The following is a 26,919-nucleotide window of genomic DNA, read 5'->3' on the forward strand; positions in this document are numbered from 1 at the left end:
GTTAAGGCTACAAAACCATTGTGAGTACACTAAACAATGATTATAGAGGCTGATCGAAATTCTGAAAAAAAAGCGTAAATTTTACGTTTCATTCAAGCAGTTCAGACTCATGATTTTAACTAGAGTGATCTGGGGTTTGTTTGCTTGTTTTTTAAGGTTCCCTAACCCTTGGCTTCTTGGGGAGTTTGATGCCGCACTCAGCCCCAAAGTCCCCCTTAAACTCCCAGGTTTAGCGGGGACGGGGAGCGCGCAGTTGACAAGGGCAGGCGCCCCGGGGAAGTAGGAGCAGGGGCGCCGGTGAGCCGCAGCAGCAGCAGCCTAGCCCCGAGGGAAGGAGGAGGAGCCGAGGGAGACGCGGGACCCGGAGCCCCACGGGCCACCGCCCCTGCCGGCCGCGCAGCTGGGAGGATGCGGACGGCAGCAAGAGCGTGCGCAGCCACGTGACGGCCGCTATAAGAGCGCACGGGGCAGACGCTCGGCTCCCCACCGTGCCTCCTCGCTGGCCGTGCTACCTCCCGGTGCCGGCTTCTCTGAGCCACCAACCTGCGGCTGCCACGGCCGCCTGCGCACCCGGCAGCACCATGACAGGTACCGCCGCGCAGCCCGCCGCCGCCAGCCCCGGGACCCCAGCTCCCTACCCAGCCGCCGCCTCCCTTCTCCGCCCTCAGCCCCGGAGTGTTCCCGGCAGGACGAAACCGCCGCAAAGTTGCTGGCTGGCCGCAGCCGGTTGTGCTTCTGCCTGCGTCAGCGGCCGCCCCGCCGCCCCCCGGACCGCAGGGATGGGGCAGCCGGGCAGAGCCCGGGCCCTCGGCCGGAGCCCTCGTTCCTGCTTCCGTCTCCTCGCCCTTCCTCTTGCTCTCACGGCGAAGGGCCGGCGGGCGGAGCAGCTGCGGCGGGGCCGTGTGGGGGTGGGGAGCCGGTTCCCCTGGGGCGTCCAGGAGGGAGTCCAGGGCGCAGCGGCATCGTGGGGAGCTGCCCCGGCCTCTGGCGGCCCGGAACCCCAGGAAGCGGGGGCCCCGAGGCGGGGATACCGCGGCCTCCGCCCGGCTCCTCCGTCGCCCGCCCCGGCCCCGGCCGCCACGCTGAGCCTATTTTTAGGCCTTTGGGGCCGGGCTGCGGGAAGCCGGGTGTCGGACTAGCGTCCCCGGGCGCGGGCCCCGTCTGGTGGGAGGGCGCCGGCTTTGGCTTCACTTGTTGCGAGGCGTCCGGGCCACTCCACGAGTTAGCCCCAGCACTGGGAAGCTCCGAGTTAGCTGGTCCTTCTGTGTCATTGAGGCTAATAGCCAGGGTTATTACAGCAATTGAACTGCCACAAAGATTGCAGGTGTAACCCAGAGTTCAGCCGTCTTTAGGAAGATTAAACTCCTACCCAGCTGTCATTGGTCTTTCTTGGTCATTTGTAATGTTGGCTAGTCTGGTGTTCTAACCTGTGTTCTATCCCTTATTTAATCTTGGAAATCATCCATATCCTTGCTTCCAGAAATCCTTGAATCCTGCTCACCTAATTACATTTTTCTCCATGATCGCCTGGAACCTGGACTTCATTTGAGTTAGATGATCATTCATTTTGCCCAGCTTAAGTATTTTTGGTACAGATTGACTGCCATGTTACGATGTTATAATGGGCTGAAGATAATAGAAGCAAGTACAGGCGGATGTTGATGGGCCTGTCAAGGGACAGGTGTCACTGTTCAGAGCTTTCCTAGAGTGTGAGTGACTGGGAAGCTGGTGGCCCCTTGGGGGTGGGGAACTGGTTTTCCTACAACTTAGTAGCTGGCCTGCCGTGGGAGAGGGCCCAATAAAATGTGTGAAGATGGCTCTCAGGTCAGCAGCCGAGGGATGCGCTGGCCCACTAGGTAACCCACAACTTCCTCTCACGTCTCAGTGGAATTTCCACTGCTTCCAGGCTCCACCTTGGAAAACGGGCAAGGGAGAATGAGGGAAACCCAGGTCAGAAAGAGAAGGACTTCATGACAAAATGTCTCAACTCCCTAGTTAGGCAACTGACTCCTACCAGAACTTGATCTGAAGTGTCCTATGCATTTGGATGCCCACCAACTTGCTAATGTTTCTTGGAGATGGAACATGGCCCAGAATTGTCCCAGGGAATGACTGGAGAAATCTTGAAGCCTGTGCTAGGGGTCTTGGGAGGGTGGGGACTATTCAGTGGGAAGAAAAATCCATGTATTTACCTTCTCTTCTGGCAACTAAGTGATTATTGGAGGTCGGGGTGCGTGTCTGTTGGTTTGGGCGGGGAGGGGGGCAGGGTGCAGGATGGACCTGCACCTTCTCCAAAGAAAAGCAGGCAGTTGGTTAGGGCTTCTTGGATGATCTCCAAATCTATTTATCAGTGATTGATCACTATTTAGATAGAAGCATCAAGGAGGGAAGGCCTCTCTGAGGAGCTGATATTTGAGGAGAGACTCAGTGTTATTTTTCAGGGATATTGGGGCAGGGGAGCTTTTGCTCCAGGTTGAGGAAACAGTTATGTATAAGATGCCTGGAGTTTGAGGCTGCAGTGAGCTATGATCACACCACTCCACTCCAGCCTGGGTGACAGAGTGAGACCCTGTCTCAAAAAAATACATACATGCCTGAGGCATGGCATAAACATAAGCACCAGAATGAAGAATATGGACTCTGCTTTCAGACTGTCTGAATTGAGTTTGACGGTTGGTTTTGGGCTCGTCTGAAAATACTGTCTACAGTACCTTGTAGAAGAAACAGAAAATGGTACTACTTGATCTCTTCATTACCATCTGTTAGTTGCCTGGAGTTCAAACTCTGGGTATTAAGCTGTTGTTTTGTCTGAGAATTTAGCATGTCGGATTTAATTTCTATAGCTTAATCAACCTCTTGAAGGTTGCCATATGTGCCTGCTATGATCTTGAACCATTCTTGAAGTGGGTACTTGGGGTTTTCTCCCCAAAGGGGATACAGCTTGATTCATAGAGAAAGTTGATGTTAGAGGAACTGGTTTTGCTGAATTACTGTTTGAATGGGTTCCTGGGGAAAAGGCTTTCTCCAGATAAGATACTGTAATTAGTGTTTTTTTTTTTCTTTGTATTAAGATCAGGCCTTTGTGACACTGACCACAAACGATGCCTACGCCAAAGGTGCCCTGGTCCTAGGCTCATCTCTGAAACAGCACAGGACCACCAGGAGGCTAGTCGTGCTCGCCACCCCTCAGGTCTCAGACTCCATGAGGTGAGGACCTCGCTGCTGCCCCAGCATCCAAGGGGCTTTGACATCCTTCTCCCTGTTTCTGACATCATTGGACACTGAGGCCATGCTCTTTTCAGGAGTTAAGCACCGAGTAGAGAAAAATGAGAGATGCTGAGTGCAGGATTGCTGGATTTGAAACCTCCTAGCTTCTGGGAGATATTCCAACTCAGTTCTCTTCTGGAAGGTGGTGTGCTGGCCCACACTTTCTGGTTCCAACTAGGAGGGGGAAGAAGGAGTCGTCTTCCTTCACTCCATCCCCTCTGGGTGATCTGAAGGAGTGTGTCAGGCATTCCCTGCTTACATGCACCTTTATGCAGTCACAATTCATGGACATTCCTTTCCCAGGATGCAGCAGGGGCTACATTGTTTCATGTTGCAAACAAGGGAAACTCTCAGGTGACTTAGAAAAGTAGTTATTTTATCCATTGCCAGTTGACATTTGTAAGCTAAAGATCTTTATTTACAATATAATACACTAGAATCTTTACCAAAGGGCTTTCCAAACTAGGTTTTACTAGGGGAATCACACTAAAGGGTATAAACTGCTTCGTGATTGGTTAGTTCACTTTGATCTGATGGAATTAAATTTTGAAGTATTTGGGCCAGGTGCGATGGCTCATGCCTGTAATCGCAGCACTGTGGGAGGCCAAGGCAGTTGGATCACCTGAGGTCAGGAGTTCCAGACCAGCCTGGCTAACATAGCGAAACCCCGTCTCTACTAAAAATACAAACCTCGTCTCTACTAAAAATACAAAAATTAGCTAGGCGTGGTGGCGCGTGCCTGTGATCCCAGCTACTTGGGGTTGGGGGGCTGAGGCAGGAGAATCGCTTGAACCCGGGAGGCAGAGGTTGCAGTGAGCCGAGATTGTGCCACTGCACTCCAGCCTGGGCAACAGTGAGACACTCGGTCTTAAAAAACAACAACAACAGAAAATTGAAGTATCTGAATGAGCTACCTAGTCTCTAGTACTAACTTAAAAAATATCTGGGCACACTAGTAACTTTGTGATGTGTTTATTTTTCTGGTCTCCTGGCCCTCTAAGAAATTGAAAATGCCCTTTTTGTGACTTTTTATTTTTATTTTTTTCCCAAAAAGTATAAGCACAGGCCAAGGGTCTGTAAAAAGTAGGCATTCTGTATACATACATATATCTTTCGCACTAATACCTTTGTTCCTAAATGGTAATTTAGGAAGATGCCAAAAAGGCTGTCTCCTAATGTGTGTGCCCTAATTTGTAGTCTATTAGGATATGTGTAAGAAACCAGATCTAGTCTTGCATTTCCTGTAACCACCATCAGTTTACTTTGGTCAGTGATTCTCCTAACCATTTGTCTTCAAAAACATCGTTTACTGTGTGAACCGTAACATATTTTTGTACAGCTTTGGAGACAGAATACAACACCAGTTTTGTTCTGCATCTCTGATGTTGTTATAAACTTTCAGTATGATACGTTTTTACCCGTGCTCAATTTAGTGTCTTACCCAAATCTACCCTACCGATCCACCATAAAGAGCTTTCTAAAATAAAGCCTTAGTCAATTTGGGGCATAGAGAAGTGTTGTACCTTACAAACCAAAGTGAATCTCATTACACTTAAACAGAGTGCTCAGCATGTAATAAATGCTGGTTATATTGGATTCTACAAAATGGCAACCTAATAAACACAGCCCTTTACACATTTTTGCAAGCTATTTCCACAACTTGCCTGCTGTTCAGTGATACAATAAAATACAAAAACCCAGAAAATTTCTTCTATAATAATTTTTTTTTTTTTTTTTTTTTTTTTTTAAGACGGAGTCTCGCTCTGTCACCCAGGCTGGAGTGCAGTGGCGCGATGTCGGCTCACTGCAAGCTCTGCCTCCCGGGTTCACGCCATTCTCCTGCCTCAGCCTCTCCGAGTAGATGGGACTACAGGTGCCCACCACCACGCCCGGCTAATTTTTTGTATTTTTTTAGTAGAGACGGGGTTTCACCGTGGTCTCGATCTCCTGACCTCGTGATCCGCCTGCCTCAGCCTCCCAAAGTGCTGGGATTACAAGCGTGAGCCACCGCGCCCGGCCTATAATAATGTTTTAAGATGAGCATTTCATCCTCACCATAAGCAGTTCTTACTACTTAAGTTAACTGGACATGCAAATAAACACAATTTGTCCTGGAGTAAAATTAGAACAGATTTAAGGGTACATATTCTACTAAAGCAATACATTGCTCTAGTAATTGATGGAGAAGGTAATAAAGCATCAGTCTTACAATAGATGGGTCACTTGTTCTGAAAAGATGCTAAGTGTGGTATTCTGGATTTTATTTTGACAGAAAAGTTTTAGAGACAGTCTTTGATGAAGTCATCACGGTAGATGTCTTGGACAGTGGCGATTCTGCTCATCTAACCTTAATGAAGAGGCCAGAGTTGGGTGTCACGCTGACAAAGCTCCACTGCTGGTCGCTTACACAGTATTCAAAATGTGTATTCATGGATGCAGATACTCTGGTGAGTGTGGCTTTGAGGGTAGAAAAGAAAGATATATATATATAGTAATGGAGACCTGTTAGGCATTTGAGGAATGCTGTCAAGACTTGACAGTAAAGTTCAGATACTGTCTGAAATATGTCAGGGGATGAAGGAGAGGAGGCCCAGGCTGCCTTACAGCTGTCACCATCTTTTGTGTTGGATGACATAGGAAGAACTCAAGGAGGGTATTCTGCAGCAAAAACATTTCTGTAATGCCCTTTCTCCCCTTTGATCAGGTCCTAGCAAATATTGATGATCTTTTTGAGAGAGAAGAATTGTCAGCAGCACCAGACCCAGGGTGGCCTGACTGCTTCAATTCCGGAGTCTTCGTTTATCAGCCTTCACTTGAAACATATAATCAGCTGTTGTGTCTTGCTTCTGAGCAAGGTAGTTTTGATGGTATGTATCTGCTATCTTCATATCTGATAAGCTGTTAATAATTAGTAATTTCTAGGGGCTGTTCTTCTCAGGAATATAATTGCTGTGGTTTATTCTGCCTGGAAGATATAAGAGATGGAGCAAGCGTTTTAAGTTGTGCTCTTTTGGGAAATATTGTGTGTGTGTGTGTGTGTGTGTGTGTGTGTGTGTGTAAATGCATCTTTTTCTATAGATGCGAAAGAGTAACCTAAACTATGATAGGCAATTTTATAGGATTGTCTTTAAGTTGTCTTCCTGTATCTAGAGTATGATAAATGTACTGTGATTATTCAAAAATTCAAAAGACTGAAAAACTTTAACATCTGTCTTTAAACCTAAGTAAACGTAAGCTCAAGAGAGTTTGACAGCCATTCCAGGAGTATCAAGCATTGTCACTATGGAAACTTGAGGAATAAGCCTGATAATTTGGGTCTCATTCTCTCAGGCGGCATAAAAAAGAAGATAGAAAGTTTATGTGAATAATCTTTGCTTCCAAACTCTCATTCTCTATAAGGCTGTGTGTCAGAGTGATATCTGCAGGGCCAAAAAGTAGAACATTGGCAAAGTCAGCATCCATTTTCTATAACATATAAATGTATTTATAGTTATATTTATATAACGGTTCTGTCTGTGATATAGGGCCTCACATCTTTTGGAGAAGTTGATCAAATAAATTAGTAAGTGTGCTTTCGTTTCAGTCCAATTTCTGAAATAGCAAGCCATGTTTTTAAAAACAAAAACACACAGGACAAAACCAATAGTTAATATGCAGAAGGAGTTCTTTGAAAAATTATTTTTGATGGTTCTTTTGAATAAAGACCCAGAATAGAGAAGAAGAAGGGCATTCTTTTAGAAGCCCTCCCAGCAGTGCCTCACTATCAGATATGTGACATTGTGGCAGGGCACAGTGCTGTGTGCTATTCACATGGGGTTGGGCTGGAGGCCGGAGCTCTGCTGGAGACACAGCGGGGGCTTCTTTCCTCCTCTCCCCTTTCCAAGAGTAGATCTGAGATTTGCAGTAAGTAGATCTTTTAGAATTAGCAGAAACAGCCTTTCTCATTTGACAAAAGATTCAGTCCTGGTTGCAGATATGAGAATTCATTTTCATTAATTAGTTAGAAAGTTAAAATATTAAACTTTAAAAATGAAAACATTAGACCTATAAGTTTGTTAGATTGCTGAGGTGAAGATATTGGAAGTTAAAACATTTCAAATTATACATAAAACCGAGATTGGGTTTTCATTGTTGCTATTCACAGAAATTGAATTATTTTTAATTATTTGGCTGAGGATTTGGGAATTGTGGCTATATGAGATGTAATTGAAAATAATAGGGAAGTTTAAGTCTCAATTTTATTTCACTATTTAGCTTGTTTGTACTGTAAGGTAATAGTTCTCAAACAAGGGTGATTTTGTCCCCCAAAGGACATTTGGCAATGTCTGGAGACATTTTTGGTTGTTACAACTGAAGGGGGAGGGTGCAAAGAGCATCTGGTGAGTGGAGGTCTGGGATGCTAAACATCCTACAATGCGCAAGATAATCTCCTACAACAAAGTTACCTAGCCCAGCATGTCAGCAGAGCTGAGGTTGCGAAACTCTGCTCTCTACATGCTCTAAAACAGAGCAGGAGTATCTGAACCATAATGTATGGCAGCATCTAACAAGAAGTGAAGTCTTGTTTTAAGCAACCTTAAAATAAGAAAATAATTGTTAAATGTTCACCATGGACAAGGCCGAATGAAACTTCTTCACTTTACTGACATGTTTTTAGCTCCTGCTATTTTCCTTTCATAGAAGGAATGAAAGCTGTATTAGTTTTTAAGTTCAAAAGATGTATTCCTTATTTCTGCTGCTTATATTTAAACAGTTACCTTTGCGTAAAAGGAAGAGGAGAGTGTTTTTAGCAGAAGTCCACTGTTTGTCTTAACCTTCCCATCAGAGTGTAGCTTTCTTCACCTCCTCTCCTAATTTGAAGGAAGGAAGTGTAATCCTGCCAGAAATTCAGTGTAACTCTTTTCAGCTTCAGTAAGTGAATCACATTCTAAAGTATATCTTGTGGCCTGCCAACTGCCTGAAATCCACATGATTTTAATCATGTAAAGAGAATCCAATTTCTAACCTAGAAAACTATTAGATGTTATTGAGAGGTAAGACTTCTGGATACCAAACAGTAGTGTGCCGTGGTAAATTATCTAGGTTAATTCGAGAATATGAAACTAATCAATTAACCTATTCTTTGTTAAGAAGCTTGGATGTGTGCAAAGTGCTCAACTAGGAAGCACTTTCTGCTTTTTCAGCCAGAATCTGAAACCACTGTGAGATTCTGTCTGTGCCTCTGGCACATTTCATTATTCAGCAGCAGGTTTCCAGGTGCTGGCCGTCGTCTGAGGTATTCCATTGCTTATTGGCGGTGAAGGAGTGAATCTTCTCTGTTATTAGAAATTGAAAGAGGTAAAAAGTCATCTATGCAGCTGAGAACTTATAGTTCTCAATATGTTGTTTAAATTCAGCAGGAGAATAAATTAGCAGTTCTCGAATCAAAGGTTGTGTTCACTTGAAATATGTGTTAAGCATTACTTAGCAAAGAAAGCTCACTCTGTACCTTGAGAGGCTGCTTCTCTCTGGAGGGGTTTACTATCCACTTGAATCAATGTGTGAACCGTGTGACATAAAGATGTGTTAGACTTATGCTTGATAGCAATAAAATATTTCTTTATGGACAATGACTTTGTCTAATGGCAGTAACCTTTGCCTCTAGTTTTCAATATGTTATTATGTAAAAATTATAAATACAGTAAAAGTAAATAGTCTTAAATATAAAAATTAAGAATTATATAAAAAATAATTTTGGTTAGGTGTCGTGCTGTAGGCACTGATGAACGTTTTCAGATGTTCCTTTCACAGTTACCCATATTTTCTCATAACTATAGTTTTCTCCCTCCACCACCCCCATAGTCAGTTTTAAGTCCCAGAATTTTCAGCTCAGACCAGTTTTTCAGATGACTGTATCTCAGTGTGAATATCTTGCAGGTCATGCTTTTAACCTCTTTCCTGTGTTCAGCAGAAACTGGTGGGGCCTGGTGTCCACTGACAAGCCACACGGGCTGTTGATGGCTGAGCATTTGCAGCTGCTTTTGCAACCCTTCTCATGCAAAAGAATGTGGCTATCATTCTTCTAATCACCACCCCTCTATTCACAGCCCCTCCACCTCTTTATTCTGTGACTCTGGCCAAGAGAATAATCCTAATATGGCAAACCATACTAGGTATCTGGACTTCTCTTTCTTCTTAAAATTCTATAATGTTAGATTTTAGAACTGGTGACTACATACCTAATTCATGGCTGGTGTCTAATTTTCCATAATGAAAAGTCAAGTTTCTATACTGTTATATTTTCAAACTGTCTTGGCACTTACTTCATCACTATAATTACATATTTCCCGAAAAGTTGAACGATAGCTGTTGTGAAATAGTTACACACTTGTATTGTATAGGATGTGACAAGATAAGGTTAACTTGTGGGCATGTTAGCAGTAAGACGGGAAGAGAGAGGTCATTATATTGTAGGTTCTAATCAGCAGTTTTGCTTCTGCCACCTCAGTGAAATGAGGCTGATGAAGTTGACTCTTAATTTGAAGAAATCAACCTGAATGCAAGTTGAGGTTTATTTTCTTTTCTTTTCCCCTGTGACTAATGTATCTTAAGAGTGCTTGTGTAGTTGAAGAGTTAAGTGCTTAAAAATTGTTGTCTATTTCGTCTGTATGTGTTAGTTTCAAAAACCTAAGTCAGAGGAATTCATATTTTCTAATTTGGAATAACCTTAAAAAACATCTTATACTCATTTTGATTATTGCAATGTAAATATCCTAAACTTTGGTGTACTGGAATTTTGGTCTGTAGTTGAATTTCTAGAAAGAAGAAAACATAGGAGAGAATAAATTAGTGGCAGAATATTAGGTATGATTTATTTAAGTAGAGTCCAGGATCCGCTTTGAGGTCATTGTATTTGTGTGTTCCAAATTCTAAGTGGTCATTGAGTCCCATAAGCAGAGTACAGTAATGTTTTAAAATAATGTTTAACAGAAATGATTTGGTGCTACATTCTATTAAAGTGTAAAATTGACCCCAGAGCTAGGTTTTAAAGTCTTTATAGTTAATTAGGCTTCATGTTGGACCTGCCCAAAAAAAGAATGAAGGACTGAGATATTTCAAGCTAGTACTTGTCTTGTCCAAACCAAATGAGCTAAGAGATTTTGGTGTGCTTCACTTGGTTCCCTGACTTGATAGGTCAGCCCAGACAGTTATCTTCCCATGGTGACTTCCCCCAGCCACCCAAGCACTAGGCTGCCTGTTCTAGCAATTTATCAGTTGTTTTGGAAATGACTATATTCTCTTGCATTTATGTCATTTTATTGATAGTTTGGATAATAAGTATCTTGAGGAAAAGCAAAAGCCATATCATGTAATGGCAAAATTAATGAGCACACATAAGTTCTTTCAAGAGCTATTGTTATCTCATCGTTAACTTAGCCACCTGTCTCCAGCTTTGTAACTGTCAGAGATCATGAACCCTGTGAGAAATAGAGGAGGAGGAAGGGACTAATGTGTTATATGTTTGCAGGCTCTTATGCTGGTCATTTTACCTACTTTTTCACTTATTTCTCAACAGTCCTGTGAGGTAGGCATTCATACATCCATTCATATAACAAATATTCATTGAGAGCCTGCTATCTAGCTAGCACTGGGGACCTGCCATTGTTACAGTTCAGGGCAGCAGCTTGCCTGGTGTCTCTGAGCTGAGGCAAAGTCAGGTCTGAACCAGGGTCCTTCTCAGCTCTGGTTGGGTTATGTGTTGTGGGGCAGGGGGAGGTGGTGGGGGGGTGGGGGTGGTGGTGGGTTTTTCCATTCCTGATTGTCTCATATGGCAGCATTCTTGAGTATGTATCCTGAGAATAATACGGGATGGAGGAAGAAACCTATTACCTTGGCTTTATGACAGATTAATTTCTCTTGAGTAGACAGAGCAGCTGGTATATTCCTCATTTTACAAATGAAGGAATGGAGGCTCAAGTCTTCTGTCTCTATTGCTACTATTTCTCCCCTCTGATCCAAAATACCTAAAAATACTTTGTCTTTTAAAATCAGCAGCACAGTTCATCGTCTTGAATTGTTTTTGGAGGCTAGATGTATTCTTGGAAGGGTTACTCTCACCTATATTTCTGTAGGTCCATTCATTATTTCAAACATCATTTTAATTTCTAATCTGGGCAAAATCCTAAATTTAAGGGGCAAAAATAGACTGGTAAATAATACAGATTTTATTCCTGCCTCTATAAAGTTTATATTCTGAGACCTTACAGACATTTAACAACTAATACACAGTTATGTAATCATGATTCTAGTAAGTTCAGAGTACTAAGAGTCCAGACTAGGAGGACCTGCCTTAGACTGAGAAACTGACATTTAAGCCAAGAATAAATGTTTCCTTGCAAGTATGTAATAATTAATAGCTTGATAGTTAATAACCTTTTAACAAAGTAGTGAAAAACAAAAGCTATAACATGAAGTAGTACAATAAATCAGTTATTCTTTGCTTAAATGGGTTGAGGCCAGTGAGATGCAGTGATGCTGGGGCCCAAGCTCCAAGTGCCTGGATTTCCATAAGCCACCCTGGGTTAATCTAATGATCCTCAGTAAATCTCATAAAAATATCCCCAAGAGCTGGGCTTTCATAAGCTGTAATTTATTAATCCTTAGCGTGCTCACTATAGGCAGTAATGATTATATCCGCCAAGCATTTTGTAGGAAGTTAGTTTTAAAAAGAAGTGTCCAGGCGCAGTGGCTCACGCCTGTAATCCCAACAGTTTGGGAGGCCGAGGCAGGTGGATCACTTGAGGTCAGGAGTTCCAGACCAGCCTGGCCAAAATGGTTAAACCCCATCTCTACTAAAAATGCAAAAATTAGCCGGGTGTGGTGGCACGTGCCTGTAGTCCCAGATTCTTGGGAGGCTGAGGTGGGAGAATCACTTGAACCCTGGAAGCAGAGGCAATGAGCTGAGGTCGTGCCACTACACTCCAGCCTGGGTGACAGAGTGAGACTCTGTCTCAATAAATAAATAATAAATAGATAGATGGAAGTGAGTCACATGTTCATGTCAGTACTTGTCTCTAGCTCAATTATAGTATAAAGCATATTTTACTTTAACTTTTTTTTTTTTTTTTTTGAGATGGAGTTTCGCTGTTGTTGCCCAGGCTGGAGAGCAATGGTGCGATCTCGGCTCACTGCAACCTCTGCCTCCTGGGTTCAAGTGATTCTCCTGCCTCAGCCTCCCGAGTAGCTGGGATTACAGGTGCCTGCCACCATGCCCAGCTAATTTTTGTGTTTTTAGTAGAAATGGGGTTTCACCGTGTTGGCCAGGCTGGTCTTGAACTCCTGAGCTCAGGTGATCCACCCACCTCGGCCTCCCAAAGTGCTGGGATTACAGGCGTGAGTCACTGTGCCTGGACTTTTACTTCATTTACTTTGTACATCTGTCCCCTTTTGGATTTTGAAGTCTCTGAGACTTGGAACCTATCTGAGTCTTCCTGTTATGTGAATACCAAATTTATAAAATGTTAGACATTTTTTATAGAAATGACATTTTTAAGAGTTGTTATCCTTTGTTATAATAAAGAAGTCGTTCTTCAAAAGACTCTAGTGCTTCTCAAATTTTAATATGCAGACAAATTCCCTAGGGATTAAAAGGTGGATTCTGATTCTGTAGGTCTGGGGTGGGGCTCAACAGTCTGCATTTCTGTCAAGCTCCCAGGTGATGCCCATGCTGCTGGAACCCGGGCCACAGTTTGAGGAGCACTATTACAGGAGGAACATTCCTTTGGCTGAGAGGCTGGCGCTCGTGTCTAAACCAGAATTAACTCACTGCCCTGTTATCCACAGTAGACAAGCCAGCTGCCAGCAAACTATGGAAGAGCACGCAAAGTACACAAGCATTGAACAAATGCACAGATTTAAAAAGACACCACTTAACTCTGTTTCTGTCTTAGGAAACAAACAGGCCCAGTTTCTGATAAATGCGTCCGTGGTTACCAGGTAGGTGACCCTGCTCAAAAGACCTAGAAAGTGCCAAGTCTTTAGTTGCAAGGTGATTACATAGTATTTGGGCAGCCGGGTGGAAGGATGATTCAGAATGAGATACTTGCTTTTGTTCTCAAAACAGGTGCGATGTGCCGGTTGTTCCATTTCCTTTCTCCCTGTCTCTCACCTGTGTTACCACACCCTGGCGTACCGGATCACAGCTGCTAGTGATGCCTGCTAATCATGTTTGTTGGCTCTGAGATGAGTGAGATTAAAAGTATCTTAACCTGTCAGATTAGATAAAGCTGCCTCTGGAAGTCTGACTAAAATGTATCGGACAAAAGTTGTAGGGTTTTTGTTACGGAAATTCAACAGTCTTTAGGGCATCCCTGTATGTTTTCTAATACAGATGTGCCTAGATTTGCATTCTGCTTTGAACTGTCCTATCATTTAAAGATTTTTCTGAAGAGAGGATATTGATAACACCATACATAGATTTTTCTGATAATGTTAAAACATTTGCCTGACCTTAAAATGTTGAACTGCATTTGGGAAAAGGTGGTTAAGATTTCTAGACTACTGAATTTAAAAATTCAGCTATGGACTTCTAGATGGCATTAATTTATTTTTAATCCACAATTTTGGACTAAATGATAAACCTTTGTAGTCACATTATGAGGTCAGTGGCCCTGGAAGTTTTATGACCTGTGTTGTCCCCGTCTGGAGCCAAGGTTCTTGTTGTTTCAGGATTTGCCAATTTAACAGGCACCGTTGATTCACCAGTTCTGCTTCAGTGCCTTTCTCCTCCTTGCTTGTTTTCTGTACAACCAGTGCTTCCCAGCCTCCCTGTGGCACACAGCTGATGGGCTGATGATGTTTGTAGGGTACCTGAGGGTAAACAGAAACGCTTTTGTGGCCAAAGGCAGCCAGCCAGGGACTTTGAGGGATCGGCAGCTCTGACTCCTGTTTCCCAGGCTCACGCAGGTCGGATTTGGAAGTTCTACTTTACAACTACGATTTAGGCCTCCGTGGAATTAGATTTCTTTACTGCATTATGGATAGCTGTTAGTCATTTTAAGTGGAATTGCTTCAGTTAAAGAAGGTCTTATAATGTCCAGGTTCTCAAATTGGATAAATGTGTAGAGTTTTATTATTAATATCCTTTATAACCTATACATATATTTTTCTTTTGGTAGTATACTTCATAATAAAAATTAAAAGTAAAGAGTATTTAGAAAGAAGAGGTCTAAGCACAGTTCTCATTCTTGCCCCCAGTTGTATTACTAATATTTTAGCATTACAAGAATAATATAAGGAAAAAGAAGGAGGAAGGAATATCTATTACACCAATCCCCTAATGCAATTACTATTATTTTATTTACTTTCTTGTAATATAAATGTTAATTAATGTTTATGTTCTTAGTTATAATCACAATATATGTAGCTGTATATCTATATTACACAGTGTACTGATGTTGTCTTTATAGACATTAGTTTTAATTGCTGAATCGTATTCCATGAGTAGTTAGTATTAATATACTAACTATTCCTGTATGGTAGAATATAAGTCGTTTAAATTTTTCTGCTGTTACAGAATATCTTCAAGATTCTTGCATTCATTCCATAATTTGCCTATGTGTAAGGCATTCTGCTACATGTTAGCATTATAATGGTAAGCAAAAGGCCATAATCTCTGTTCTTGTGGAATTTAGCATCTAATTCCTGATTGTATTTTGCACATTAATTGTAAGAGTTTTTTAAAACCTGTTCATTTTGAGAGAACTGTAGATTTCCATACGGTTGTAAGAAATAACACCGAGAGACCGAGAGATCCCATATGTGCTTCATCTGTTTTCGCCTAATGGTAGTACCTTATATAACTAAAATGTATTGCCCCAACCAGGAGATTGACATTGGAACAATCCACCAACCTTACTCAGATTTCACCAGTTTTATATGTATTCCCCTTTCTGTGTGTATATGTGTATGTATATGCACTTTTGGTTTTTATGCAACTTCATCACATGGGTAGATTGGTGTGACTACCACCATAGTCAAGATGCAGAGTAGTTCCATCACAAGGACCCTTCATCATATTCTTTTTTTTTTTTTGAGACAGAGTCTCACTCTGTCACCCTGCCTCGAGTGCGGTGGCATGATTTCAGCTTACTGCAGCCTCTGCCTCCCGGGTTCCAGCTGTTCTCCTGCCTCAGCCTCCCAAGTAGCTGGGACTACAGACGCGTGCCACCATGCCTGACTAATTTTTGTATTTTTAGTAGAGACGGGGTTTCACCATATTGGTCAGGCTGGTCTTGAACTCCTGACCTTGTGATCCACCCGCCTCAGCCTCCCAAAGTGCTGGGATTACTGGCGTGAGCGACCGCGCCCGGCCCATCATATTCTTTTACAGCCACAACTGCATCTCTCATTCTTTCCCTCTCCCCTGGCAACCATTAATTTGCTTCCTATCTCTATACTTTTATTATTTGATGTTATATAAATGAAATTACATAGTATGTAACTTTGTGAGATTGGAGTTTTTCACTCAGTGTAATTAATTTAAGATTCATCCAGGTTATTGTGTCTGTAGTTTGTTCCGTCTTATAGCTGAGAAATATCCCACATGGATGTACCATATCCATATACCTGCCGAGTGACATTTGAGCTGTTTTCAGTTTGTACTATTATGAACAAAGCTCCTATGAACATTTCCTTAGCCTTTTTTTCTGTTCCCATGGAACTGATTGGCAGTATTTTGATGATTACGTATAAAAGGAAATTAGTTAAGACTTCAGGCCTCTGTACCTCAGCCATTAGTGTCTAGTCTCACATTTAGGTATCTTTGTAGAATCCAAAATAAGCCTTTAATGAATGGCATGATGTTTTGGCTTTGATAGTTTGTGCCTCAGAATACATTAATTTGCCTATATAGCTAAAATTGTCTTTAGTTCTCATGTCTGTCCATTGTCTTAGTCTATTCAGGCTGCTATAATGAAATATCATAGATTAAATGGCTTATAAACAACAGGAATATATTTCTCACAGTTCTAGAGGCTGGGAATTCCAAGATTAAGGTGCCAGCAGATTCAATGTCTGGAGAGGGCCCACTTCCTGGGTCATAGATAGCTTTTTTATTTTTGTTTTTTTGTTATAACTGCTGCATGTGGCAGATGAGGGACCTCGCTTGGGCCTCTTTTATAAGAGCACAAATCCTATGCATGAGGGCAGAGCCCTCATGACCTAATCACCTTCCGAAGGCCCACTCCAGATACCATCAACTTTGGGGTTAGGATTTCAATGTAGGAATTTTGGAGTATCTGAACATTGAGTCCATTGCATTTTTGTAACAGTGAAGCATATTCTGTTGCCATCTTTATTGTCCTTTAGAACTTATAAGAGTGAAACTGATTTTCTGTTGTTCATCCCTTGAGGAACAGAGACCTGTCAGGGGTGCTGTTTAAGGAGGGGTTTCCTCATAGATAATATGTGAATGGCTTTGATTCTTAGAGTTGATTGAAGGTATTTGGAAAGGATAGAATACGCAGAGGGTGGATAAGGTACACTTGGACTTTAAACCTAAAGTCCTGATCTTACTACTTAACTCCAAAAATTAAATAGATCTCTAGATTTTTAAAGTCTCCTTGAAAACTAAGGAAAATTGAATAGTAAAGACAGCCAGCTGCTCTTGCTGTATGTTGAGAAAGGAACTGGATTTTTCGGCAATGGAGACGGAGGAGAGGAGTGACTGTGCAGTATTCCTGCCTGAGGCTTAGAGCAGGTGCCTTCCTGCCTGCCATCCCCATACACACTCGCACATATGCACTCATGCACACGCACACATACCGTGAACTCCTGTTCTGCTGCTCGGGAGACTCTGGTTCTGAGCGTGTTTTCTGAAATCTCATGAGTCTAAAATAGAAAGCACATGAAATATATGGAAGAATGTGTCTTGTATTGTTTTTATTTCTTTTGAATGAATGGCCATGATCCCCGCTTTCTGAGGAAGACATGAAGTCCAGGAACCCCAAGGACCGAGCAGACACTTTGCTGAATCATTGTTGCTGATGCTGGCCACAGCGGTGAGGTGACTGAGCAGGATCTGCCCAGAGACTTCTGGTCTGTGGCGGGAGAGTGCACCATAGGGGTAATGTGGCCTTCTGGGCCCCCTGTTGATAAGCCAACAGTTGTGGGCCCTGGAAAACAATTCCGTTGTTCCAGTTTGCTCTTTTTTACTTTTTGATTCTTTTTGTCCTATTATACTCAGGGGAAAGTCTGAAATCTTTAACTGGAAATAAAGTGTAAAACCTGATCCCTATGTGGTCTGGTCCCTGCCGCCTTCTCTGAGACTCACCTGGTGCCACGCAACTCATTCCCGCCGAGTCCACTTACTCAGGCCACCTTCCAGGCCTTCTATCCATAGCCTCATGCTCCTGCCCGCCATAGGTATATGGTGTGCACTGTTTTTGTTCTGCCTGGAACACGGTCCCTTGTCTTTCCCCAATCTGCATTTTTCAGGTATGCCTGTGCACCCCTCCGATATTGGTTTAAACACAACTTCCTTGTAGAAGCCTTCTTTCGCCCATCAGATGTAGCTCAAGCCACTTCCACATGTGCCTGTAGTGCCACGTACATTCCTTCACTGCATTCATCTCCATCTGTGTGATGTTTGTTAATTTGATTTGCTGCTGTTGGTGTCTCCCACCTGACCCTTGTGAAGACAGTGACCATATCTCTTTGTGCACTGTTGACTCGGCAATGCCTAGTACCGTATCTGGTACATAGTAGCTGCTCAATAGATATTTGTCGAATTAATGAGTTAAATCAGGGAAATGGCCACTCCTTAAAATGTTTTTAATTGGTGTGTCAAGGAACTTACTCAAAAATGAGGGCCGGGCATGGTGGCTCACGTCGGTAGTCCTTGCACTTTGGGAGGCCGAGGCAGGTGTATCACTTGAGATCAGGGGTTCGAGTCCAGCCTGGCCAACACAGTGAAACCCCATCTCTACTAAAAATAACAAAAAATTGCCTGGCGTGGTGGCATGCACCTGTAGCCCCAGCTACTCGGGAGGCTTAGACAGGAGAATTGCTTGAACCTGGGAGGCAGAGGTTGCAGTGAGCTGAGAATCGTGCCACTGCACTCCAGCTTGGGTGACAGAGCGAGACTCCATCTCAAAAAAAAAAAAAAAAAAAAAAAGGAATTATTGTCTATTTTTAAAGGTCCAGTTATGTGCTCCTATAAAATTATTAAACTGTCCTAGAGATCTGTTAACTAATTATGTATTTTTTTCTTTTAGGTGGGGACCAAGGCATACTGAACACATTTTTTAGCAGCTGGGCAACAACAGATATCAGAAAACACCTGCCATTCATTTATAACCTAAGCAGCATCTCTATATACTCCTACCTCCCGGCATTTAAAGTGTAAGTGCAAATGGTTTAACTATTGTTAGAGATGCTGAGGGCAGAGAAGTGGGGTGTAAAATTTTGGGGCTGCTTCGTTGTCATTCCGAGGGAAATAACAGGTAGACATTTTGAGGAAAGTTTCTCTTGTAAGAACCATGGCTGCAATGGGGAGAGGACTTGATGTTATCGGTTGCCTCATGCTTGACCCTAGGGTACTTAGCTACCTTTGGGACAAGGTTCCCATCAGTTTCTGGGGTTCATGGCCCTCTGGTAAGTTATTCATATGTCATGGTCAAAAACACAGACTCTTAAGCTCTGCAGACTTACAACTTGGAGGAGTTGAGTTTGTGCCCTAACTCAATGTCTTCCCCATACAGGCTGCTGAGCTTTGGTTTCCTTCACCGGCAAAAAGGTGTTAAAAGCTCTCTCATAGTTGTTGTGGGGATTAAGCCAGATGCAGGCAGCAGTGTGCTGCTGTGGCTAAGGGTAAGGGCTCTGGAGCTGGATGACCTCACTTCACATCCTGCAGTGACCACTTCCTGGATGGTGACCTTGGCCTGCTTACTGAATTTCTTTCTGCCTCTGTGTCTTCATAGGGTTATTGTGGGTATTAAGGGAGGTAATCATGTAGCATGGTTAGAAGAGGGCCTGGTCTACTCAAGTGCTCAGTACACGTTAGATTGTTAGTCATTTTTGTTTGAGAGAGGCAATATAGTGTTCAGAGTAATTCGTAAACCAGAAAGGCAGGGCATATGTCCTCACTCTGTCATTTATCCGCTACATGACTTAAGACTTGGTGCCTCAGTGCCTCCGTATGTAAAACGAGGAGGAAAATAGTACCTACCTCATAGAGTTGTCAGGAGGATGAAACAAATTAATACATATAAAATGCTCAGTGGACATCTGTTGTTTTTGGTAATGTGCTTGTTTAGCACGCACAGTCCCTGGTGTAGTTTTTTTTTTTTTTTTTTTTGAGACAAAGTCTCACTTTGTTGCCCAGGCTGGAGTGCAGTGGCATGATCTTGGCTCACTGCAACCTCCACCTCTGGGTTCAAGTGATTCTCCTGCCTCAGCCTCCCTAGTAGCTGGGATTACAGGCACGTGCCACTACACACGGCGAATTTTTGTACTTTTTAGTGGAGATGGGGTTTCACCACATTGGCCAGGCTGGCCTTGAACTCCTGACCTCAGGTGATCTGCCCACCTTGCCTTCCCAAAGTGCTGGGATTACAGGCATGAGCCACTGCTCCCGGCCCCTGGTGCAGTTCTGATACACCTTACAACTAATACAGCCTTGTTGCACTGTTTATCTCACTGTTAGGGACAGGATCCTATTATTTAGCCTCTGACTCATTTGTGTTTAACTAAGAAGATGATTTAGATTTCTTGAACAGGGGCCTAGCTGTCAGGTCGATCCTGAGACAGTCGTGAGCAGCAAAGCCCTTCACTGAGTTGGGCCAGTCTCTGTCCCATATGGACATTCCTGAGTTAGCGGAAAACAAAGGGCCTTTCACTCCTCATATTTCATTATCCAAAGTCCTCTCCATAAGTCTTACACCATAGTAATGAGCATGTCTGGCTTTTTGTAGCAGCAATGTTTCCTTTTCTGGGAAGACTCTATCAACATCCTCCAGATAAGGATTAGAAGCATCTCGTGTTCCTTCCTCCCTAACTCTTCCCTTGGCATATGTCTCCAACATATTACATTCTCTTCCCTTTGTACAATGGGAACAAGCAGACTCTCAAACACACCAAGTGTGTTCTGAGTAAAGCAGACAACAGGATTGATTCACTGTCAAGGGAAGAATAGGAGAAGCATTATATTCACCTCTCAGTCCTTGGCCTTGTAAAATGCAAACCTGTCTCACATGGAAATGTGAACCTGATCCATTTTAATCCTTACTTATAACCCTGCTAGTTTGAATAGTGTTCCTGCAAACCATGACAGTGTGACCCCTAGAGCCGAATTTGTCTATAATAGGACATTTGCTTATAGTTTAATTGACTAAATTCAGTTTAGCAAGCAAAAAGTTGACAGTGCGGAGGAGAAAGACTTTTGAATAGTGTGAACATTCCAGTCAGTCCTGCACAGTGAACATGTGGTTCTGTTTGACTCCATCTGATTTCCACCTTAGCACCATTGAGCACGTTGTACCTTTCGGGGATAGCCTGGTTTATGCAGACACTGCTTGCAGTACTTTTATTTTAACACACAAGAAGCAGGTGGAGCAGAGTTAAGTTTTGAGGAGTAAGACAGACTTAATTTGCTAGAACCTTGGCCCTTTCTCTCAAGAACCCAGTTGATTTTATATCCTCCAAATGAATTGCCCCCAAAACCAGTTTGAGATCTAAATTACTGAAACAGGTTGGTTTTCTTCTTCCTGGCTCAATGAGTGAGTGCTAATTTTGGAAATCCCCCGGGTTTATTGTAACCATAGAGAATATGACACACTGGGAAAATTGGAAACAACTCCGTCCATTAGCCAGATTTCAGCTGGCGCAGGGCCAGCTGGAGATGCTGCTGCTTCTGTGCAGCTTGTGGGGTCAGCTCTACGTTTCTGTGATAAGGCTGCTCAGAGCCATGCTTTGTCTTGCCCATTGCTGCCTATTGAGGAATATTGAAACCAGATCAGAGAACTCATTTTCCCTTCCCTCTGCCAGAAAATATATTTGCTTTCCTTGTGAGACCCATCCAGAGACATTTTTCCTTATATTGTTTTATATTTGGGAAAGGCTGAAAAAGGTACAGGTAGTTACATTTCTTTTTTATTATAAGGTAATATAAAATTGTGGTCCAAATGTTTTTTAAATGAAAATAACCCATTACAAGCATTTCGATCATCATTGCTACTCTCCAAAGATGCTTGTGAATTTGAAGGCCCACCCTTGGGTTCAGAATAACCTTGGTGGTCTCCAGGACTAAGTAGCCCTATAGTATGCTGGCCTTCTCTAGGACAGCATGGGTGGTGGCAGGTGGAATTAGAGACCATGGAGTGGTCTGGAGCAACTTCGGCTTCACGGAAGGAAGAATGGAGTATTTGTCTCACCAACTCCGAATAACCATGCACTAGGATGTCCCCAAAGCAGTATTTAGACACCCCAGAATCTTAGAGTTTTGGATAGCTAGAACATTGTGGCCTTTGGTCTTACATGAAGCTTCAGCTAAAGGATGCCCTGGTATAAAGCAAACTTAGTATGAATTTAAGCCACAAAGTAGCACATCTAATGCCTTTCTCTCTGTACCATTTGGTTAGAACAAAAGATAAAGGAAACAAACTTCAATAGTTTTATCACTTCGACTGACTACTCAAATATAAAAAAACAGAATTAGTATTTTTTTTGTAAGGGAATATCCTCTTTAACACGGCATAATTTGAAAACTAAGACGCTTGGTTTAGTAATTTTTAAGTTAGTTTGTAGTATTGCATCAGAAAACAAGTCATAAATGCATTTTATTTTTTTGAGACAGAGTCTTGCTCTGTTGCCTAGGGTAGAGTGCAGTGGTACAGTCACTACTCACTATAGCCTCGACCTCCTGAGGCTCAAGCGATCCTCCTGCCTCAGCCTCCTGATGAATAGCTGGGACTACAGGCATGTGCCACTATGCTCAGTTAATTTGTGTGTGTGTGTTTTATAGAGACAGGGTTTTGCTATGTTGCCCAGACTGGTCTTACTCCTAGGTTCAAGTGATCCTCCCACTTCAGCCTCCCAAAGTGCTGGGATTACAGGCGTGAGCCACTGTGCCCAGCCCATAAATGCATTTATTAATAATATTTTTGAAAGTGCTTAGCATAATATTTGGGATATATAGTAGGTTTCTTAGGCTTTTAATAAATTTTTTTAAGTTTTCTCTAACTGAAGGTTTTGTTTCATCCAGATAGCATATAGTGTGGTTTGTGCATCGCACTGCAAAAAAAAAATCTTATTAGTCTTTTAAACATCGTTTAGTTTCATTTTTGCTTTCTATTATATCCATTGACTAAACGGTCTCTAGGAATCTCATGCTATATAAAACACACCTTAAAGCAGAGAGACAGAATTCTCTGGTATTTCTTCAAACCACTACATAAATTAATTGGTCAAATTGATTGAGTACAAAGCCTCATTCACCCAATACTTCCCATATAAATATTTTGTTTTACCCTTTACTTGAGTTCAGATATGACTAGAGACCTGGCCTAGTAAAATTAAATATTTTTTCATTTATTCTACTCTTTTAAACATTTCTGAGGATATTCATATTTCTTTTTTAAGAATCAGACTCATTCACTAAGACCTTATCAAACCTATTTATCAATATTTTCCCCAAAGAAATTAAACCTTTAGTGTTGTGAATTCTATTGTTCCTGTGTAGTTCTGATTTGGTTATTTTTCTTCGCTCCCTGATTCACCTCCTTGGCTCCAACTCTCCACGTAACTATTGTTATTGGAAGCCATAGTCTATTTTCATACTCATACATGTTCACTCAACCCTGAGGCTGACTCAAAAATAGTTTGGGTCACTCTTTTTTTCCAGCCATTTGTTGGCCTGCTGATCGTTCATTCAGTTGGCAAACCTGGAGCATGTACCTTGTGCCACACTTTCCACTCACTCAAGGCCTCAAAGATGAATAAGGGAGCTTGGAGTCTAATCTGCTTAGCCACTGCTCAGGTGTACGGTTTCATGGCATAGTCTGTCATGGTTTGAGTGTTAAGAAGAATCAAGCAGTGGTTGCACAGATGTCTTGTTCCCTCTTTCTCAGTGATAGTGATGCCTCTTGGGGCCCCATTTCACAAAGTGGCTATCTGGGCATTCTGACCTCATCCGAAGTGTTTATCTCTATCAGATGATCTGTCCTCAGGTCTCACTGCTGCATATTCTGGTGCCTTGCCTAAGTCTTTATCACCAAGAGAAAAGCTTCCATATCGGACCCAACCCAGCCTTTAGATGCTGCTCTGACAATAGCAAAAAGGGCACAAGGAGTGAGATCACATGGGCAGAAGTCTGGGTGAAGAATGCCATCTCAGTCGAAGAGGGAGCTCATGGGAGGTTGAAGGCATGAGGATTGAGTAGAAGAAGACATAACTTCTTTGGGAGGCCAAGGAGGGTGGATCTCTTGAGCCCCGGAGTTTGAGACCAGCCTGGCCAACATGCTGAAACCCTGACACTACTAAAAAAAAAAAAAAAAAATACATATATATAAATATATAAAAATTAGCTGGGCGTGGTGGTGCATGCCTGTAATCCCAGCTACTCAGAAGGCTGAGGCACGAGAATGGCTTGAACCAGAGAGGGAGAGGTTGGAGTGAGCTGAGATTGCACCACTGAACACTCCAGCCTGGGTGACAGAGCAAGACTCTGTCTCAAAAAAAAAAAGGCATAACTTCTTCAGAAGTCTCAAATCTGTGGGCCACAGACTGTATTTATCACACAAGTATGTTTTGTTTGTGCTACACAGAATTTTTTTAACTTAATCATCAATGCTTTAAAAATTAGGGAATTTCACATAAAACCCAGGTTTCCAATTTCTTTGGAAAAATCAGGTATTTGGTAGGATATGTCAAATGTGACTGTTACAGGTTTGTGGTCTAAGTGACTGGAATGATAGAGTTGCCATTTCCTGAAATGGGAAAGAACATGGGGGAAGCAAGTTCATAGGGGTAGGGATTGGTCAGAAATGAACGGAATGTATTAGGTTTTAGATGTGTGAAGTTTGAGGTGCATATTAGCATCCTAGTGAAAGTATGCAATAGCTAAGTAGAGATAAAAGTCAGGAGCTCCAGAGAGAAGTCTGGAACATACGAGAGTTGTCAGCATATAAATGATACTTACAGTCACGAGACAAGATGATGTAGCCAAGGGAGTGATTATCAGTAGAAGAGTCCTGAGGATTGACCCAATGGCAGGAAGATAATAGGGACAAGAGAGTAGAAGAATAGGAACAAGAGACAGCAAGGCAAGTGGGAACTCAGGGAAGTGTGGTATTGCAGAAGCCAAGCAAAGAAAATGTTTCAAGGAGGAAGGAGTGATCTGTGTCTGTGTCAGATGCTCACAGATACGAGGTCAGATACGAAGACAACTGAGAACTGGCACTGGATGTGGAATGTGGAGGTTCCTGGTGACTTTGGCAAGAGGACGTCTGGTGGAGTGGTGGGGGAGAAAGCCTGACAAGTGGGTCCAGGAGATTGAAGGAGGAGAATTAGAGGCAGTGAATGTAGACAGCTCTTCTGAGGCATCTGCTCTAATGGGGTGGCAGCTGGATGGGAATGTAGGTTCGAGAGAGGGTGGTGGTGATTGTTGTGTAAAGATAGATGTCACCACAGCATGTTTTTGTATTGATAAGAATGATGTTGGGGGTGGGGACAATGCAGAAAACTGCGGGGAGACGCTGGAATGATGTCCTTGGATAGGTGAAAGGGGATGGCACCTAGAACACAAGTGGAGAGACTGGCTTCAGATAAGAGCCAGGACAGGCCGGGCGCGGTGGCTCATGCCTGTAATCCCAGTACTTTGGGAGGCCGCGGCAGGCAGATCATGAGGTCAAGAGATCGAGACCACTCTGGCTAACATAGTGAAACCCTGTCTCTACTAAAAGCACAAAAAAATTAGCTGGGCGTGGTGGCGGGCACCTGTAGTCCCAGCTACTTGGGAGGCTGAGGCAGGAGAATGGCGTGAACCCAGGAGGTGGAGCTTTCAGTGAGCCGAGATCGTGCCACTGCACTCCAGCCTGGGTGACAGAGCAAGACTCCATCTCAAAAACAAAAAAGAAAAAAAAAAGAGCCAGGACAGTTTATCCTTGGTAACATGAAGGAAGGCCAAGTGTATGGGCACAGATGCTTGTAGGCAGGTGTTATGTTTTGGCTGAATGAATGAATGAGCAATCAGCCAATAGAGGCTAAGAATGACATGCTACCTCCACGAGAGTCTCCCTAGTGGCCTGGTGTTGTAAGTCCTTCCCTGACCTGGTCTGTGAAGAGAGGCCAGCCTAGAAGATAATGTTGTTGACTAGGGCCTAGTGTAGGTTATTGAAGTCTGGGTTCGAGTGCTGACATTGTTCTGATTTCCAGGGTATTATTAGGAGGATCAGTTTGCAAGGCAAAGAAATTGGGTGGGTGTCTGGTCAGTTGTTTGCTGGGGGTAGCAGCTATCTTAGTGATGGGATATGCACCCTCTTGTGTTCCTCAGGCCCCACCTCAGCAAGTCCACTCCTCCTCTGCATGATCAGCCCCACTCCTTGGTTACTTGGGTTTGTGACTCCTAACTTACATTGTGAGTGCATGAGAGAGGAGAGGTGTGTAGTTGGTTGTGGGAGGGCTTGTGTGTGGCTCTGCCCACGTGGGCAAATGAGTCTGAGAAGGTGCATGAGTGAGTCGCAATATAATAGAGAACATGAGCCATAGAAGTGGGTAAGAGGATGCTTGACAGTGCTGCCACGATTCCCAGAGAAGTGTTGCACAAGCAGTGCCGTCTTTCTTGGTATCTGATTGAACAATGCACGTAAAGAACTTAGGACTAAAATTGCTCGTGTGTATGCTGTCATAAACCAGTTCCTTTTCTGTTCTAAACAGTTCTGTAGTCTCATCCACATGTTACTGGCTATTTCTCAACTACTAAACTAGTCATGAAAATTCTATCTGATCTTTTGGTAACATCAGGTCACAGGGATAATTTTAACGGCTCACATAAGCAGTATTATTGCTGGCTTATGTTCAAACTATGTCTTGTGATCTGGACGACCCTTTTGAGATTCTATCAAGTTAAAATTAGAACATTTATTTTAAGAGATGTATGCAAGCTGAGACAAATCCCCATTACTGGGTCAGAATGAATGGCTCTCAGTAATTTAGAGACAATTGTGACGTACCCAACCCTTTTTTTTTTTTTTAATTCCTGGCTGGTAGTTTAGTGGTAAATCAGGGAGTGAGTCAGTGAATCTTATGGTTATCCTTACTCTGGGTTGAGGTCAGTTCAACGCTATCTTCTGACATCAACATTTCCCCTATTCATTGGTGAAGTATTTTGCTTTTATTTATTTCTTTTATTTAGTTTTTTTTTTTTTTTTTTTTTTTTTTTTTTGGAGACACAGTCTTGCTCTGTCACCCAGGCTGGAGTGCAGTGGTGTGATCTTGGCTCACTGCAACCTCCGCCTCCTCCCGGGTTCAAGTAATTCTCCTGCCTCAGCCTCCCAAGTAGCTGAGACTACAGGCACACGCCGCCATGCCCAGCTAGTTTTTTGTGTGTGTTTTAGTAGAGACAGGGTTTCACTGTGTTGCCCACGCTGGTCTCGCACTCCTGAACTCAGGCAGTCC

At 42.9% G+C, this 26,919-nt stretch overlaps 1 protein-coding gene across 3 annotated transcripts in view; it reads left to right on the plus strand.

Moving 5' to 3' along the window:
* Nucleotides 1-335: 335 nt before the first annotated feature.
* The window catches only part of GYG1 (glycogenin 1), a 37,313-nt gene continuing 10,729 nt past the window's right edge, over nucleotides 336-26,919 (plus strand). For 2 of the 3 annotated variants that reach the window (XM_055248589.2, XM_063620229.1), the window contains exons 1-5: nucleotides 400-588; nucleotides 3,072-3,207; nucleotides 5,540-5,714; nucleotides 5,972-6,134; nucleotides 18,522-18,648. In XM_055248589.2, the coding sequence (XP_055104564.1) occupies nucleotides 582-588; nucleotides 3,072-3,207; nucleotides 5,540-5,714; nucleotides 5,972-6,134; nucleotides 18,522-18,648 (608 nt within the window). In that variant the 5' untranslated portion in view covers nucleotides 400-581. Of the gene's footprint in view, nucleotides 589-3,071; nucleotides 3,208-5,539; nucleotides 5,715-5,971; nucleotides 6,135-18,521; nucleotides 18,649-26,919 lie in introns of all 3 variants that reach the window. The other variant, XM_055248590.2, reaches the window with a different exon arrangement.

Source organism: Symphalangus syndactylus, chromosome 17 (assembly GCF_028878055.3).
Source record: "Symphalangus syndactylus isolate Jambi chromosome 17, NHGRI_mSymSyn1-v2.1_pri, whole genome shotgun sequence".
NCBI classification, from domain to species: domain Eukaryota; kingdom Metazoa; phylum Chordata; class Mammalia; order Primates; family Hylobatidae; genus Symphalangus; species Symphalangus syndactylus.